The sequence below is a fragment of the Seriola aureovittata genome, chromosome 21, assembly GCF_021018895.1.
Source record: "Seriola aureovittata isolate HTS-2021-v1 ecotype China chromosome 21, ASM2101889v1, whole genome shotgun sequence".
In the NCBI taxonomy this organism is placed as follows: domain Eukaryota; kingdom Metazoa; phylum Chordata; class Actinopteri; order Carangiformes; family Carangidae; genus Seriola; species Seriola aureovittata.
In genome coordinates this window covers 15672393-15688957 of record NC_079384.1, presented here as the reverse complement: position 1 = coordinate 15688957, position 16565 = coordinate 15672393, and the positions used below count along the sequence as shown (strand labels likewise).

The 16565-nt window shown below is 42.4% G+C and overlaps 2 protein-coding genes and 1 non-coding gene across 4 annotated transcripts; 2 read left to right on the top strand and 1 right to left on the bottom strand.

The window, feature by feature from the left end:
• Positions 1–2: 2 nt before the first annotated feature.
• On the bottom strand, positions 3–5185 carry LOC130162343 (histone-lysine N-methyltransferase PRDM9-like). 2 transcript variants are annotated; one of them, XM_056366037.1, is made up of 7 exons: positions 5119–5185; positions 4447–4554; positions 4252–4344; positions 3451–3728; positions 3255–3322; positions 2606–2796; positions 3–2408 (listed from the first exon to the last, which is right to left on the bottom strand). In XM_056366037.1, the coding sequence occupies exons 1-7, from the start codon at positions 5168–5170 to the stop codon at positions 301–303; spliced, it is 2898 nt and encodes a 965-aa protein (XP_056222012.1). In that variant the 5' UTR covers positions 5171–5185; the 3' UTR covers positions 3–300. The 2 variants fall into 2 exon arrangements, with proteins under 2 accessions (XP_056222012.1, XP_056222013.1); XM_056366038.1 differs by lacking the exon at positions 5119–5185 and adding an exon at positions 4906–5031.
• A 90-nt stretch (positions 5186–5275) lies between these two features.
• On the top strand, positions 5276–5346 carry trnag-ccc (transfer RNA glycine (anticodon CCC)). Its single transcript has one exon. It is a non-coding gene; the product is annotated as a tRNA-Gly (tRNA).
• A 717-nt stretch (positions 5347–6063) lies between these two features.
• fbxw10 (F-box and WD repeat domain containing 10) lies at positions 6064–12035 on the top strand. The gene is made up of 12 exons (XM_056365479.1): positions 6064–6821; positions 7039–7200; positions 7694–7824; positions 7995–8102; positions 8203–8309; positions 8429–8632; positions 8767–8888; positions 9560–9714; positions 9831–9973; positions 10200–10361; positions 10500–10789; positions 10868–12035. Exons 1-12 carry the CDS (start codon positions 6308–6310, stop codon positions 11467–11469), a joined length of 2700 nt encoding a protein of 899 aa, XP_056221454.1. The 5' UTR covers positions 6064–6307; the 3' UTR covers positions 11470–12035.
• The last annotated feature ends 4530 nt before the right edge of the window (positions 12036–16565 follow it).

Sequence of the window (16565 nt, the reverse complement as noted above, 5' to 3'; positions counted from 1 at the left end):
GGTGAAGTTGGTCGTTTTTATTTCAAAGCAGGTTAATGTGAAACAATAAGCATTTGTTTATGTGACTGTGCATCTTCCTTTACATTTTTTGTTATTTGCAGGAAACCCATCCAATGGATGAATTCACTCCCTTTCGCACAAGACACAAAAATATATTTTTAAACAGAAAAATTCTGTTTGGATATGAAGTGCTTTATCTTTAAACTAACTGAAGCTTAAATAATGTTATGTACAGGACATTGAAAAATTCTCTGCAGCTCTCCCACAATGCCTCCGCTAAATCCTAACAATGTGATGTGATTACAAGTGCATCTTCTGGTGGTGCCTCCTGAGGTGATAGTTTCGTGAAAAGCTCTTTCCGCACTGGGTGCATTTGAACATTCTCTGTCCCAGATGAAGCATTTGATGAGCTTTGAGACTCTGCGGGCGGCTGAAGCTTTTGCAGCACTCGGGGCAGCTGTAGGGCCTCACCCCCGTGTGCTTCCTCTCGTGTCGCTTCAGGTCTCCCGACTGCCGAAAGCTCTCTCCGCAGTGCGTGCACAGGTACGGCTTCTCTCCCGTGTGAGTCCTGAGATGAACGTTGAGCTGGCCGGTGTACGAGAAGCTTTTGCTGCAGTGAGGGCAGCTGTATGGTTTCTCTCCTGTGTGAATGCGCTGGTGCTGCTTCAGACCGTAGTGGTTGGTGAAGCCCTTCCCGCAGTCGGTGCACAAGTACAGAACCTTCACCTGCTGGTAGCACGTGTGAGATTTGAAAGCTTTGGCGCTCGCACAGCTCTTCCCACAACGGGGGCATGTGTACTCCTTTTCCCCTTCCTCATTCTCCAGCTGATCCATTAGGTTGTCTGAATCGCAGTGTGATAGATACTCCACAGGGTGGTGCCTCTTGATGTGTTTAATAAGGTAGCTCTTCATCGTGAAGGAGAACTGACAGAAGGAGCATGAGTGGAGCTCAGACGTACAGTGATACTTCATGCAGGTGTTGCTCTTCTGATGCTGTTTCAGGTTCCCAGATGTAGTGAAGACTTTATCACAGCGCTCACAGCTGTAAGATTTTGCGTTAGCGTGCACTGTCTGCTCATGTCTTCTCAGGAAACCAGACATGTTAAAAGTCGCCCCACACTGACCACACTTGTGCTGTCTCAAAGCGCATTTGTGTGCTTTAAGATCATCTGGGTTTCCATATGTTCGTTTACAGCGATTACAGCTAAACCATTTATATTTTGTTAGCTTTCCATTTCTGGCAGCAGGTGCCTTTGCTTCATTGCAGCTCTGCTCAGCCTGAGCCGGGCCGGTTAATGGCTTCTTGCAGATGTCTGCCCTTCGTTTTGGAGCAATGAGCTTGGTTATGGCAGAAATTCTAGATCTAGCTCCAAGTCGCTGAGGCCTCTGAGAGGGAAGCTTTTGGATGGATTCAACTGTTTCGGCTTCTGAGGGTTGTGGAATGAAGTCAGGATCATGGGTTTGATCATCATCAGCAGGCACTGGATCACCATCTTGATTTTCCACAGCAGTATCCTCTGAGTGATGCTCACTGATGTGCTGCTCAAGGGTATCCACTGAAGAAAAAGTCAGTGAACACTCGGCACAGCTAAAGGGCATGGCGTTTTGCTCCTCGGGAGCCTCGTTTAACTTTTCTTTCCTTTTACTTTCTTTTTGGTGACGCCGCAGGTGCCTGGTCAGGTCGTTGTACTGGCCAAAGCACTTCTGACACACAGTGCAGACATATGGACGTAACCTCTCATGGACAGTCACCTTATGCTTTTTGAGGGAGGCTTCATTTGTGAAGCTTTTTCCACAGTCTGTACAATTAGATTGGGACGTTTCTGCTTCTCCTGCAGAAGTATTCTCAGTTTCAGTTACATCCATATCTTCTTGTAGATTCTCACTTACATTCATGTCCTTAGTTTCATCAGCTACAGCTGGATCTGCTGTTGTAAAAAGTTCTGACCTCTGTGTCAAGCTCTCAGTCTTCTCGCTGAAGTTTTTCTTTTGATTAGGGGCTTTTAGCACAGCCTGCTTTCTGTGAACTAACTGGTGTCTGATTAAGCCAGAGGCCTGGCTAAAAGTTCGCCTGCACTGTGGGCAGCAGTAGGGGCGCTTGTTTGAGTGAACACACAGTTTGTGCCTCCTCAGGTGAGGCATTTGCTTGAAAGTCTTCCCACAATCACCACATGTTTTGGCTTCAACGGGATCAACAGATAACACCACCAGGGATGCTACAGAGTGACCTGAGTCGGCATTGGAAGTGGGATTTTCAGGTTCAGCTACCTCAGCGGCAGGTGTTGTACAGTCCTCTATAGGCTGTGAGTGGAAGTGCTCTGTATGTCGCTGGAGAAAGGCCTCTGTAGTGAAGGTCAGCTGACAGTCGGAGCACAGGAAGATCTGTGATTCTGCAGTTGTATTATTCTCTACAATTAAGAGGAGAGGAGGAAAACATTAGTCATACTTCATTTTACCATATAAAAACTAATACTGAATTGTAAGAATTCTCCTGTTTTAAGGAAGAACATGGTGATCGTAAAATGACACTAGTGACTGGTTCATAGAAAAACAGCCGGTAAAAAATCTTTTTTTGTGACTAGTGAAACTCAGATAGTAAGGGTACCTGCTGAATTCAACTTCATAAACCATATCTGGGTCCAAGCTTCACTAAAATGGGTGAGAAGCTTGTTGCTGGGCCACACCATGAGCTCGTCTCCAGGTTGTATGGTGCGGCAGCAGTGAAAGAGGACGCTGCCTTTGAACTGGACCGCCAGCAAATTTGTCTCGTCTTTATTACGAGCGCAGTTGACATACCTGTGTACGAGGAAAGAAGAGAGCTTGAATATAAACATGGACGGGTTTTTAGATGCACCGTGATGTTAACCATGAAACTCAAGCAAAGCACATACAAAACACTGACATTCTGACAATGGAAATTATGGATTATGTTTTTAGACTACAGATTCAAATCTTACATAGCACGAGAGACAGGACACAAAACTTGGTATTGGAAGGTTATGAGTAAAAACGTAACACCTGGCTACTCTAGCTAACCTACACCCACTGATATACTTGTTTTTAGCTACGTGTTTGCATACATGTTATGGCTACCTCCCATGTCCTGCCTTCCTTCAGAGAGTTGGGTGTGTGTGCCAAATTCCGTTTTATATCCTGGCATAGCCATCCAAATGGGAATTTTCTTTTTCTCTCCACAGTTTGGATCATTTTTAATCTCATTTCATTTAAATAATGAAATAATTTAAATACATTACCTCATCCAGTTTGAGTGTGTTTCTCTGGCACCATCAATGTACTCATACTCATGTTTTCCTTTGCAAATCTACAGAAAATGAGAATATTGTTGAGACAACACAAACATACCAATTACCAAAACAGGACGTTGTTGTGAGAATGAGTCTCAACTACAAATAAAGACTCATTATTTCAGTTTGGCATTTCTGAGCTCACCTCCCAGGAGAAGTCACTGGCCATGGCATTTTCACTTGTTGTCACTTCCCCCTCATATGGTCCAAAATGCATTCCTGGAGACACTATTGGTCCATGATTTATGACCCCAACACCGACCCTGGGAATACTAGATCTGCCTATCATCAGACCATAGGGAAGAGTGAGGAGGGCCCTCTGGGGGACACCCATGCTTGTTGGAAAGTCAAGAACGAAAGAAGGGCCACTAATATTAGCCGGGTCACTCTGGTCCTGGAAGAGAGTCAGACACTCCTCGCAATCTGCAATATAAAGAGGAGGAAAATAGAAGAATACAGTAAATTATGTTTATGGTTATCTTTATTAAACCACCTATAAGTTACACACTATTATCATGCACATTAATACACCAGTGAGAATTTTAAACATTCATAGTCAAGCAACAGTTCCTGTTTATCACAGAATATTTTTGCGCAAATATTCCACATATCAGTGGGAATATTAATTCCATTCAACACTCAAATTGAAATTAGGAAAAGGAAGAAATGAACATGGCCTTTTTGTCTTACAAGGTCATACTCTAAGGCATATTTCATGACATTTTGTTCATTTTCTGTCTATAGTTTTCCATGGTAATGTGGAAACTTTGTATGAGGCCCATGATGCTGTGAAAATACACTGAGCTGCCAATTTATAAAGTACAAATAGCTAACACTGGAAATTCAATTCATTGCAGGGCTGCTGTATTGGACTGCATTAGTTTTAGTTGAGTGTATCAAAAACTGGCAGCTGAGAGTAGGTAGAAGAGGTAAGATAGTATCTTACAAAAGCCATCATCCGCCTCTGGATTTTCTTCCTTCCCCACAGAGTCCAGTTCCTTCTGGACTGTTGTTTCTGCTGGCTCTAAAATCGGTATCACTACAAGAACAAAGACACTATTTAGAAACGTGTGTATGATATCACGTTATGTCTCTGGTTTAAATTTTGAACAAGAGCAAAATCTAATCTGGAAACTTATACCTGTCGGGGTGTTGTCATCAGGTGGTAGACACTCCTCTGTAACAACAACCTCTTCGGTTGTCTCAACCCATTCCACACCGTTGCTCCTGCCCGACATGAGTGCAGACTCTGTGGAGTATTTACAGAAATTATTATAGCTACACTTTTGGCTGCTGCTCACACAAATAATACATAACACCAAAACAGCTGACGTGACGACTAGCGTTTGTATGTTAGCCCATATCGAGAAACACTAGAATCAGCAACATGTTTAGCAGGCTGACGTTACATTCCATAAAGATGGTGAAAAACCATAGTTCTGATAAGATTCAGTGCAAAAAGTGATGTCATTAGTTTGTTATGGCTAATGGCACAGCTTTCACAGCTAGCTAGCTATCACAGAAGCACAAGCAACATTAACAGCACGCAACATTCCCGGTTAATTTTTCTACATTAAAGTAGGTAAACTTTTGAACCTACTCAAATCACAGTGAATATATTCCTCTGACTACTTTGCTAACTAACATTCAAAACGGTTGCTTTTGGCCGTTAACATATGGTCTCGGATTAGAAGCCAGAAACTAAACTAATCGAGACCGAGGACGCTTCCCCGGAAGTAAATAAATATCATTTTCAGCATAAGGGTCTGAATTTCCGTTATTTTCCAAATAAAAGTAGTAATATTAGAATTACTTATGCTGTTTTTCTGCCATTGCGCTTTAACAGCGAGTCCAACCAGCAGCATCAATTTTAACGCGTGAAACACGAGGAATACTTTGCTAAAAACAATTCTTGGGCATAACGCTCAACTGGCTAGAGTTATGTAAACACTGCCGACCTTTAGACAACGGCGCCGCTGGTGTAGTGGTATCATGCAAGATTCCCATTCTTGCGACCCGGGTTCGATTCCCGGGCGGCGCACGGATTTTTTCCCCCAGTCTAACAACAATATTTCTTACAATTGCCATAAATTGTAAGCATAGAGTAAAATCAATAACAACAGCGACAATAATGATATTAAAGCGCTATACCGTATATTCTACACCTTATACTGAATAACACCAAACAATTTGGTGTTATACAGTAGGCTAAATATAGCCTGTATCTATCTACTGCTACAAACTTACTTTAGTGCTCATTGGAAGAATGTTTTGGTTGTTTGGTGATGAAACATCTTGTGCAATACTGATATTCTAGCAAAATTAGTATGGTAAGTCCGGCATTGAAAGTATTACATAAGTAAAAGTATGTAAGTATGATAATGAAATGTACTCACAGTATTACAAGTAAAAGCACTCAGTGCAGAAAATGGACCCTGGGACTGATGCAATATCATTTTATTTGATTATTACTTGCATTAATATAAAAACATGATTTTGTTGTATTTGGTTAAGGTTGAGAAAAGTTTTAATTATTTTATATTGAAGTGATACTAATTATTATATTAATTACGAATTAATTTGCTGAATATTTTTTTCAATTTATTGTTTGTTGATTTGTAAAGATTCTGACACCTTCATGTTTTGTCCAGAAAAAAGTGTAAAGCCCTTAATTTTCTGTTAATCGGAAAATCGATTAATTTACTACTTCCTGTCCTGTTATCTCGCGAGATTCTCGTAATTAAGAGATCAACAAATTTTCAACACGCTTCAATCAAGTTTTGGCTAGGAGTACCTAATAAACTGTGAGCTGAATTTACTGTATGGTATAGCAAGGTATTCCCTCAAAAGAGCATCCATTCTTTCCTGGTGCGTTGTTGCCCGGCAACCTGCTGAATGATGTCTCCATGTTTGTCTGTATTGTGCAAAGAACAAAAACAACATCTGTATCTTGGCAACGACGTGGCCAACAGAGAGCACCACAATCTGCTTAAAACGTCGAAATGAAGTCGGTTAAATTTATTCGGAGTGTGTCTGCGTGCGAACTCAACTGTAAACCGGCGGAGGGATGTCTCAACATGTGCGGGATGTGTCCATCGTGCGTGTTTGCCCCCAAACCACCGGGTTCCACTCCGTGTGTGTGGAAGGTGTCGGATGAATTCAGGAGGAGATTCCTAGTGGAGCTTCTTTTACGCTGCAGAAACGTCCAAGTGCTCGAAAACATCCAGAATGTGCTGGGTGTAACATCATGGACTTTGTTCACTTATGCCAGGTCAAGAGGCCCGACTTCGCCTCAGGATCACCCCTGTCGCAGCACAGACCGAGCTCTGGATGGGAAACCACTTGGCATGGATATAAATGAAGTCTGGGACTGGTTCAGCAGCAGTCCAGACTGGATGAAATCATGCTATCTTTGCCGTCTCTTTTCACTTTGTGACTCAGAACTTTTACGCATGGTGGCCAACCTAACCAGCGTGCTCCTGGTCAGGCAAAAACGAGGGTTTCTGCAGTTAAACTGTAAGACAACAAAGGGGAAAAATACAACACGATAAAGCCCATGATTACATGTTTTCTTTTAGTTCAGGAGTTAAAAACAATGTCTTACTTTTGTTTTTTATTTAACAACACTGCATTTACCTTTTAGGTAAAGGTAGTAGGACATAAATACAGTGACATGTGGGCTTTGCATTGTTGAAGTGTTTATTTTGACTCAATAATTATGTACCCTTTTCAGTAGGTAGCCGCAATACCAATCAGTTTGATCAGGACACTGATGAAGACTCAGAGGACCCTGCTCTCATGGTGGTGCCTGGATCTTCAAAGTCTGTGTCTGGAGTCAGCCGATACAGAGACTTCATAGGTTGCCTACCTGTTGACCTGTCAAAGAGGATACTAGGTAAGTCCACATGTAGGTAACACCAATGACATGCTGTCTAAGTTCACTGATCATTTGCAGTGTTTTTCAAAAGGAACACCGCAGTGGTACTGCAGCTGTATCCTTGATACATTTCAGTTGGTTTCATATTTTCCACAACACAAAATATTATACATCTCGCAAGTTGGTATGAAGCAACTACACCAGGCAAATAGCACCATGGGGATGTCACAAAATGACTCAAGAATGCTCTTGCTAAATCCACCACATTCAAGTGGGTAGCCCTTGGATATAACAACAAAGACCTGCCAAGCAACAGTGTGGCTGTCTGCTCTCAGTGACCTCTGTCTGCTGCTTAAATGACATTTCACTGAGAGGAAGAATATGACAGACAAAAGGCCTCCATGCAGAAGTGGTGACAATTACATTTACATTTAGTATCTTTATCAATAACAAAAATCAAACACTTTCATCCTTACTGTACATTATACTGCACATGTGTGTCTCCTAACAGGGCTGTTAGAGGAACATACTTTAAGACGCTGCGAGAAGGTTTGTCAATACTGGCAGAACCTTGCAAAAGAAACCATGGAGGAAATCAAGTTCAGAAGACATTTCCAGGATCAAATTAAGACGATGATGAAGGTACGGTATTTCTATGTTTATATGATTTAGTAATATCCTGTAAATACATAAAAATGAAAACTTTCTTGAAATGTTATCTGATGTAACAAGTGTGCAGTGGTGGAGACAGCAACATACATAGTTCTTTCTATAAAAAATTACATGATCACTAATGTTTTTTTCTGTTCTAGAGGTGCAACGGTTTTAACATAGTCAGTCCTACTTACTCCAACATCGTTGAAGTCCTTGTTCCCGCAAAGGATGATGAGAGAGCTGATATTCATTCCAATGTCCAGAAGGTTAACAGATCAAAACCCTGAAAATCCATAAAGCTAATTTTTTGCACCACAAATCGATTCGTCAATACATATATTACCTTTTCTTTGACTGGTTTCACAGGTCAAACCATTTGAAGCTGCTTATGCCAAAATCAAAACCAAAACTGTACAAATGGAAGAGCGAAATGTTTATTGTGGTGCATATTTTACCAAAGTGCTGCTGAACAAGTTAGTTTTCAGTTTCCTTCTTTTTTTTTTTCTTCTAACACTGCACATTGGATTTAAAACATACATTCTTTCATATAACTGATGTAACTCAGGTGTGGTTGCGTGTTTGGATTTGACAGAGAAGACCCTCACAGGGTGGTGGACTACAGAGGCAGATCATTTATGGCCACGGGTTCCAAGGACCGTGCGGTGCATCTGTTTTATGTGGCGTCAGAAACGAAAGCCGTGTCTGTGATGAAGGGCCACATTGGCAGCATCCGGGCTGTGCTGCTCTGTGAGGACAGAGACCTGGTGATAACTGCCAGCTGTGACGCCAGCATCAGGTGAGGAGGACAATGGAACGTTAGTGCGCGTCATCGTAGCTCAGATTTATGACTTGAATTTATTTTTGAGGTGATGATGAATCAAGTAGATCCGCTGGTGTGGGCGTTTATTTGGTGTTTCGTCACAACTGTAGGTGTTGGAGTTTGAAGACAGACCGGTGTGAGATGGAGCTGTATGGTCACACTGGCACTGTCAACTGCCTGGATGTCCACGCTGATAGGCTTGTCTCAGGGGCTAAAGACTGTTTAGTAAAAGGTGAGCAGCCTTTGTAGGATGTTTATAGTCTTTCAGATTTAAAATTACACATTTACTATTAATCACATTACACAATGCTGCAATGGGCCTCAGCAAACGCGGATCATCATCAAATCTGGAACATGGAATAACCTGTTCTGGTTTTTACTCAAATGTGCTTCTTACAAAATGTAAAGATCATGCAGTTACAAAGATATTCTCGCCGTACCAGTGCCATGCTTTTCGGTTTGCAAATATGATAGCCAAAAGCAGGAAGTCCACTGATATTTAACATATATAAGGGTAAAGTTACTCCAGAAAAGGACAGAGGCATGGTGGTAGTTTTTCCAAGCTTTATTTTACCTTCACCAACAGCAGGCAGAGCTGACAAGCAAACAACGGTTAATAAATACCAGGCGTGCCGGCTGATACTCAGTAATGATCAGGCCTAAATTAGCAAACCATGCTCACAACATCATGCAAACACCTTCAGTTCTTTGGAGGTCTTTAAACCACTGTTCAAGGAAGGTTTATACATTTTCTATTGCGATCAAATTTGAGTACACTTATCAAGAGGGGCTACACGATTAGCTCTTCAGGCTTTTGTGGCTCTGCTGGAATAATATTTGTGTTTTCATCTTTTTAAATTTTGATATGTGCAAGTGAACTAAACTTAATTACCGTACCGCCAGTGTGGAATCTACAAACAGGAAATCGTTTTGAGGATTTTAATTTCAAGCACCCAAGCTCTATCCAGTGTGTGAAAATCAACACAACCACAGTCTATAGCAGCTGTGATCGGGGCCTTGTCAAAATATGGGACATGGAGAAGGCATCACTGCTCAGGGTGAGAATATTAGTCATCAGTGGAGAACGCTTTCTCTCTCTATATATACACATACATACATATATATATATATATATATATTATATATATATATATTCTTTTATGTAATCCCTCAGGTGATAGATGCCCACAGGAAGTCAGTGAAGTGCCTGTTCTTCGACGAATGGCATCTTCTCTCTGGGGACGTAAACGGTCAAGTCATGGCCTGGAGTGTCAACTGTCACGCTAAAGAGTGTCTAATGACCTTCAGCCACCCAAAGTAAGCAAGAAACCTTTGAGGCTGATATGCAAAAATTATACTGAAATATGTTTTTGTCACCTTTTTTTCCCCTGCTGCTTTTTCCTGTCAATATTAGCCATTTGCAACCAATAGAAATGTCTTTATTGTATCACCACCTAAACACAATATGTGAAATATCTCTGCCTGTCTTTTTAATTATTTTTTTTAACTACAATACACTCATAAACCTAAATAAACTTTACAGCAGGGAGGTCAAATCTCTGACCCTTGTCTACCTGCGTGTTGTTACTGGCTGCGTGGACGGGAAGATTCGTATTTTTAATTTCCTCACTGGAGACTGTTTGAGAGACATCACAGCAGAGGCTGAAACAGGCTCTTTACTGTCTCTGCACTTCCATGACAACAGGTGAGGCAAACACCCTCCCACGAAAGCATGTTTATTTTTTATTGTTGTGTTATTTTTATTTGATCTTATAATTATATCAGTGCAAGTTTGCAAGTTTACATTTCTGTCTCGTATTTTTTTCTCTCTGCCTTCATTTAGTATATTAGTGAACACAACATCCAGTGTGAGGCTGTACCAGTTCGCCAAAGTGTTCTGGGAGTCAGCAGAGAGAAGCCCCGGCGATGTGCCAGCTCAGGATGGTTCGGTTTCTGAGAAATGTGCGGCTTCACTCAGAAAGCTTCCCTGCACCTCTTTCGAGGCAGATCACAAAGCACAGCTGGCTTCACCCAGCCGAAAGATGCACGACTGTGACAGCAAGAAGCCAGAGAGAGCAGAGCTGCGTTACCACACCCGCTTCCTGTTTACCCCCACTAAATGCCAAACACAAGGTAAGCATGCACAAAAGTATGTCAGAAGTAATGTACTGTAGGATCAGTTTGTCCTTAAACAAAACATTTCTTTTATAGTCAGTGGTGGGGCTGCTAAACAGTCAGTGATTCTTAGCGAGAAGGCAACGTGTGAACGGATGAAGAAGAGAGGTCTTCATCGTCCTTTGACACGTGACTCCATCCTCCTTAGAGTCAGTGCCATTCAGAGGGCGCAGTGCACGGATGAAGTTAGCGTCAACATGGAGTGCAACGCAAAGCTGCGTGATTCCTGGGGTCCTCACATGACTCAGGATCCTCTACACTCTGACATCCAGGCCCTGAAACACAGGAGGGCCAAGACCTGTGACCATATTCTGAAGAGAGGCGCCAGTCAAACTATAACAAACACAGATGTCACCACTGCTCCTAACACCACTAGGAGACACCATCACTGCTTATTTTCTAAAGAAACACAGACTCACACTGCTGACACACAGAGGGCAATCAAGAGGGTCGGTGCTAAAGAGGGGCCACAGGCTCCGGAGCGCATTCTCACGACGTCACTACCAAATCTAGAGTACGGCATAAAAACTGCTACCAGCTTACCCAAGATTAACCCTTTTGGACCCATTCAGAGAGAAGGGGTGATTCAGGCTGGAAGACGATGTCCAGTCCGAGAGGGAACTCATGCAGAGATGTGAACGAAAACTGTCCAATAGGGACACCGTGAGACAGGTCACATTTGTGATCATTTGATGAATGATATGAATGCCAACCGAACTCCATCACCACTGCGCAATTTACATTTTCAAGGCACCTTTGATGTTTATTTAAAACCCCACTAGAGGTCAGTATTGTATCATCTGATAGTGACCCAGAGTAATTGCACAGTATTTTTGCAGCAAGCTTTAGGGTTTTACTTTACTTTAATTTTCAGGATATGAAATTAATTTGTCGTTTGATTTGTAGCACAAAGTTTAATTCTAGTTTTTTCTTTTCTTTTCTTTCCTTTTTTTTTTTTTTTATTCTTTTTTGTTTTCTCAAGCTGTGAATGTATTGTGAGTTTCCATTTAGATATTCATCTGCTTAATGTTAATAATGGGAGAGAGCACATGGTTAATTCACTGTGTTTTTGCCATGTTTTTTAGTTTTATAGTTTATGTAGTTTTCTTTTGCATTGCATTAAAACTTATGAAAAAAAACTTATTGAAATGATAAGTAATACTTTCATATTTTTTACATTTTTAAATCTGTTTTTCCCCCCACGGTGTTGATTCATTTTTGTAATTGACTCGACAAAAATGCTTTTTCAAGCATGTATTCTCAAATTTCAGCAGTTATAATGAGCAGCGTCTGCCACTTAACACCTGCTGTTTATACCAGATTGGTTTTGTTTTTAGTTTTTTTTTCTCATGGAGCATAATCTCATCTCCTAATTTTCCCTCAGTTAATGAACCATCCTGAAAACCACTCTGTCTCACTGTGGTAACAACAAATCTTTGTGGATTTTTAACTTGTGCTGTACCTCAAACAAGATGAGTGAAGTCATCAGAGTGTGAGGAGTTCGTCTCGTCCAGAGTGACCTTTCACCCTGCCACCTGCCCCCTAGCCCTCCAGCCTTGAGGGCATCATTAGGGGTGAGGAGGTTGAAGATCAGGGAGGGAAGGTCCTCTGCTTTGATAGCAGCGGCACAACAGCTGGGCACTGCCGAATAACAAAGGATTATGAGGAGAACTGACTGGGCAAGACGTCCCACTTTGGAGAATGTCTGCTTTCAGGAGCACTCTGCTGCTAATTTGATTTGGTCTGCAGAAAACTGGGGATAATGATGTCTCCCCCTTTTTTCTCCTGTGGCAGTGTGACGTAAGGAAACAATGCAATCCCCTCCTGCCACCCCAAGCTTAGCTCAGCTTCATCAGGCAGCCCAGTCTTGTCCAGGAGCGGCAGAGCTGCAGGGGGGATAATGAGCGTAAAATCAAAGCAAAGTTAGAAAAGGAAAAGTCTTCATGGAGGAATGCCCTTAGACCTTCTGCTCCCTGGACCAAGGCCCAAGGGTTGGTCGGTGAGGAGGGTACAGGTTTATTTATGCATGAGGAGAAAGCTCGAAAGAAATGACAGTTAACCCCCTCGCAGTGAAAGACGGTTTTAAGGGTTGGAGGTTGGGGAGAAGGCAACAAAAGACGACTCAGTGTGACCCAGCTGACCTTCAATCTACATGGATCTCCATCTCCAAAGGCACATATTTGCATCATAGTTCATTTGTCAAATTAATTTTTCAATCTCTGTCATGCTGTGTCAGCAGCAGGCTTGAACTCGAAACTCAGTCTCGACTAGTACCGTCTTTCCAGGCCAGGTCAGTCAAGGCTAGTCATGGTGCAGGATGCGATTAACCAAATTTTGATATGCATTATTTTTTTGTATTTGCATGCCACGCAGACGGGTGGCTGACTGGCCCCGGAGCTGTTCAGATATCACACCGTCGCCAGGTCTAACGAGATCATCAGATGCAAAGGCGCAGTGAATGTGCAAATCACACTATTCTCCAGGGGAACTGACTCATGATAACAGCGAATAAATCTGCCTATTTGAGAAAACATACTTTTGACACGCTCTGAAAAGCAGTCACTGTATCCTAGACACTGTTGGAGAACTGACGCTCGGATCATAGTGAACAAGTCCAAGGCCTGACAGATCAGCGACATCAACACATGGGAGCGACAAGTGCCTTGATCTTAGGACAGCTTTAAACGCAGGGCCACATGGCCAGCAACCGCTCCCTGTCAGGATTCAGCAGAGCCAGGCTGGAAACAAGATTCATACGACTTACTGACCTCATTTGCAGATAAAGATCATAAGCGCATGGGGGATACAGCTACAACGAAGGGAGGCAATTAACAGGAACACCATTACTGAGATATGGGACTGATTAACATCCACATCCAGCCAAGCCAAATAGATAAGAGGCAATGTGATTGCTCATTGATTGGGTCTCAGTGGTGCCTCTGCAGCGGGCAGCTTCTTGTTTTCTGGAAGTTGGACCTCGCTACATTCAAGGGCCCTTGATTGAGCCAAAAAGAGTGGAGTGAAACCACTCTGACCACACATCACGAGGATGATCAAAGAGGCAACTGCTGGCTGCTGCTCGCCCCACGTGTACAAGACAAACCCCCCAACTCCCCTGCAACACATGATTGTGAAAAGCTGTTATTCACACATGGCTCAGAGCTAACGCATGTCAAAAAGCACTGATACAGGCTGAAGAAGTGACATCCAAATTAGTTGAGGTTGATCTAGAGGCTAGAGGCTGTGTGTGTAACCGGGCTGTAAAGGTAGCAAGAGTTTTCCACCACTCTTGATTTTGTTTGTGTTTATTCGATTAAGTTTGAACTTTTTTTGTTTTCATTTCTGAATTGACTGATTGTACCGAGACACCGTCTGTTTTTGCAGCGTGCCATCTGGACTGCATTTGGATAATTGCAAAGAGATTATTGTCTATCTGCAAGACCTATTCTATACAAAAGACCTACACAAAAACAAACAAAACAAAACCAAGCACACCGGTGCTTTAACACCAGAGGCCATGGCGTGTATTATGTTTTAAGTTGGATGTCACGGTGCTGTTATTCAGAGGCAGAACTGGTGTTTTAGTGCTCGTCCACTGGGGGGTGCACTATCACTGCTTATAGACGTGTTCAGACCTGAATGTTTCAACCAATTATCAATGCATCTGCAGCTCAAGTCTTGTCTCCTCTATATGTTTCTGACTGACATCTCACAGAGTTAAGATCCTGTCTAGCATTAACTAACGTCACAATTATTCAAATTATATTGCACGTAGAATTACACAGTATATTCTTTCTTTATATTACCGTAATCAAATGCTCATAAAAGAAATGAGAGCAGAATTTCAATGCAGAAACTACTTTAAAAACAGGCTTTACAGATCATTTGAATATGGCATTTCTTAAGTCTTCATGGCACGTCAGGATGACTGTACTTCAGTGCGTCACTATTAAACAAGAGCGAAGGGTGTCATGGATTGACCTGTGCCTCAATGGCCCCCAGTCTTCACAGAGCAGCTCCAGACACATGTAGGCGACAGTGTTAAGTGTCATAATTTCGCTATTTTCTCAGACATAAATACAGAGACGTAAAAAGTCAAAGGTCAACTGCATAAAACTTCCCTATTTAGAGGTCAGTAGACTCATATCGTCTGAGGCGGGTGGGGGGGGCGGCACCTTTGGAACAAGAAGGCAATTCACAGAGGAAAAGTTATGGCAAACGCCATCTGACTCGACTTCCTGCCACAAAATGAACAGAAAATTAATTGTAACACAGGACTCCAAAGGTCTTCATGCACCACAGAAGAAGAACAAAACACTAAAGTGGGCCCAGAGCTGCAGCAGAGGATTAAAGGTCTTGTGTTGGACGCAATTGTACTTTACTGGAAGAGGCATTATTTGACAAACGGTGCCACCACCATTATTTCTATTAACAATTACTTCTGCCACGTACAGGGAATGGTGACTGGCTTCTATTTACAGATAATGGACATCTTTATCCGTGCTTTCCTCAAAGTTTCACTCATGCACTTAATCACAGTCTGACAAACAATTAGCTGCTCACTCATGTCAAGTACAGATGTTTGTGCTCCTCTGAATCCTGATACCAGCAGAGCTCTCGCTGTTTGGAGAGGTCATGGTACTTGATAAGAAAAAGGGCTCTCATGGCTCTTGTGTGGTGAAAACATAAACACACAGTCACTCCCCCTCCCCACACACATTCAAAATCTAGCTTTCATAGCTGGAATGTGACTCTGAAATGGGTGATAGTGCGTTTTTTTTTTTTTTTGTCAAGAACTGAGTCATTTAGTTTGCATTAATCAAGAAACTGCAGCGTGGGATGAACTGCTGCTGCCCTTGCATAACAATGAATGGAAATTCTGATGGATGTGGCCCTCTATAGTCTCGCCTCAGGAGGTTATCACTTCATACAAAAACTTTCTACCTCACATTATTACTTAAGACTTTAGATAGATCCCCACAATACTCAAGGCAATTCAAGGCGCCTGCTGAAAACGTTCATTGCCATTTACCCTGCAGCTGAATTCACTATCTCTCAGTAACCCACCAAATAACAGTCACAACAAATACCACTTTCCAGACATGATAACTCGACTGCTGTTTGTACAGTAAATACTCTGTGGGGTTCTCACTCTCTCCTCGCATGACCCTGGCCCAGGAAGAGCCTTTTTTGGAGCTGAGAAGAACCAACAGGCGTCCTAGCTTAGATATTTCACAGCTCAGCAGGCTCCCTAGCATGTTGATACAAGTGCTGGGAAATAACATGAAGCCTGGTTGATTCATGCCATTTGTGTTTTTCATTTAGTTGTCATGTGCAAGTTTTTTTTTTTTTCCTTTTTTGGAGACCTGTGGATAAAACTGACCCATATTAGCAACAGATGTTGTAGGTCACGGAGTGGAGCGTCTTATGTGCTTTTCCCAGGGGCCTCTCTGGTGAGAGGAGCATGGCCACCAGAGTGTGTTGTATGAGGAGGACGAACGTTTGCACCCTGAAGGTAATAGTTTGTTGCTAAAGAAGCCAGACAATCCGGAGGGGGAGAGGCGAAGTGAGTGAGTAAAACGGTTCCTTTATCAGAGGCTGTCACTCTACAAGCAAATACTTGTGCCTGAAATGCACTGCAGTCTCCAAGCTAAAACATCAACCGTCACTGACTTTAATTTAAAATGGAAGCTTTGACTTACGCTGCGGCCTTACGCAACCATGTTTTCTCCTG

What these genes read in the sequence shown, in the direction of transcription:
- LOC130162343 (XM_056366037.1), bottom strand. Translation starts at nt 5,170, where the DNA reads ATGCTGCTGGTTGGACTCGCTGTTAAAGCGCAATGGCAGAAAAACAGC. An exon ending in TGATGACAACACCCCGACAG is followed by an intron (nt 4,345 to 4,446) that starts GTATAAGTTTCC and finishes TTGTTCTTGTAG; the next exon opens with TGATACCGATTTTAGAGCCA. An exon ending in TATGAAGTTGAATTCAGCAG is followed by an intron (nt 2,409 to 2,605) that starts GTACCCTTACTA and finishes TCTTAATTGTAG; the next exon opens with AGAATAATACAACTGCAGAA.
- fbxw10 (XM_056365479.1), top strand. Translation starts at nt 6,308, where the DNA reads ATGAAGTCGGTTAAATTTATTCGGAGTGTGTCTGCGTGCGAACTCAAC. An exon ending in AGGGTTTCTGCAGTTAAACT is followed by an intron (nt 6,822 to 7,038) that starts GTAAGACAACAA and finishes TACCCTTTTCAG; the next exon opens with TAGGTAGCCGCAATACCAAT. An exon ending in ACCAAAGTGCTGCTGAACAA is followed by an intron (nt 8,310 to 8,428) that starts GTTAGTTTTCAG and finishes TGGATTTGACAG; the next exon opens with AGAAGACCCTCACAGGGTGG.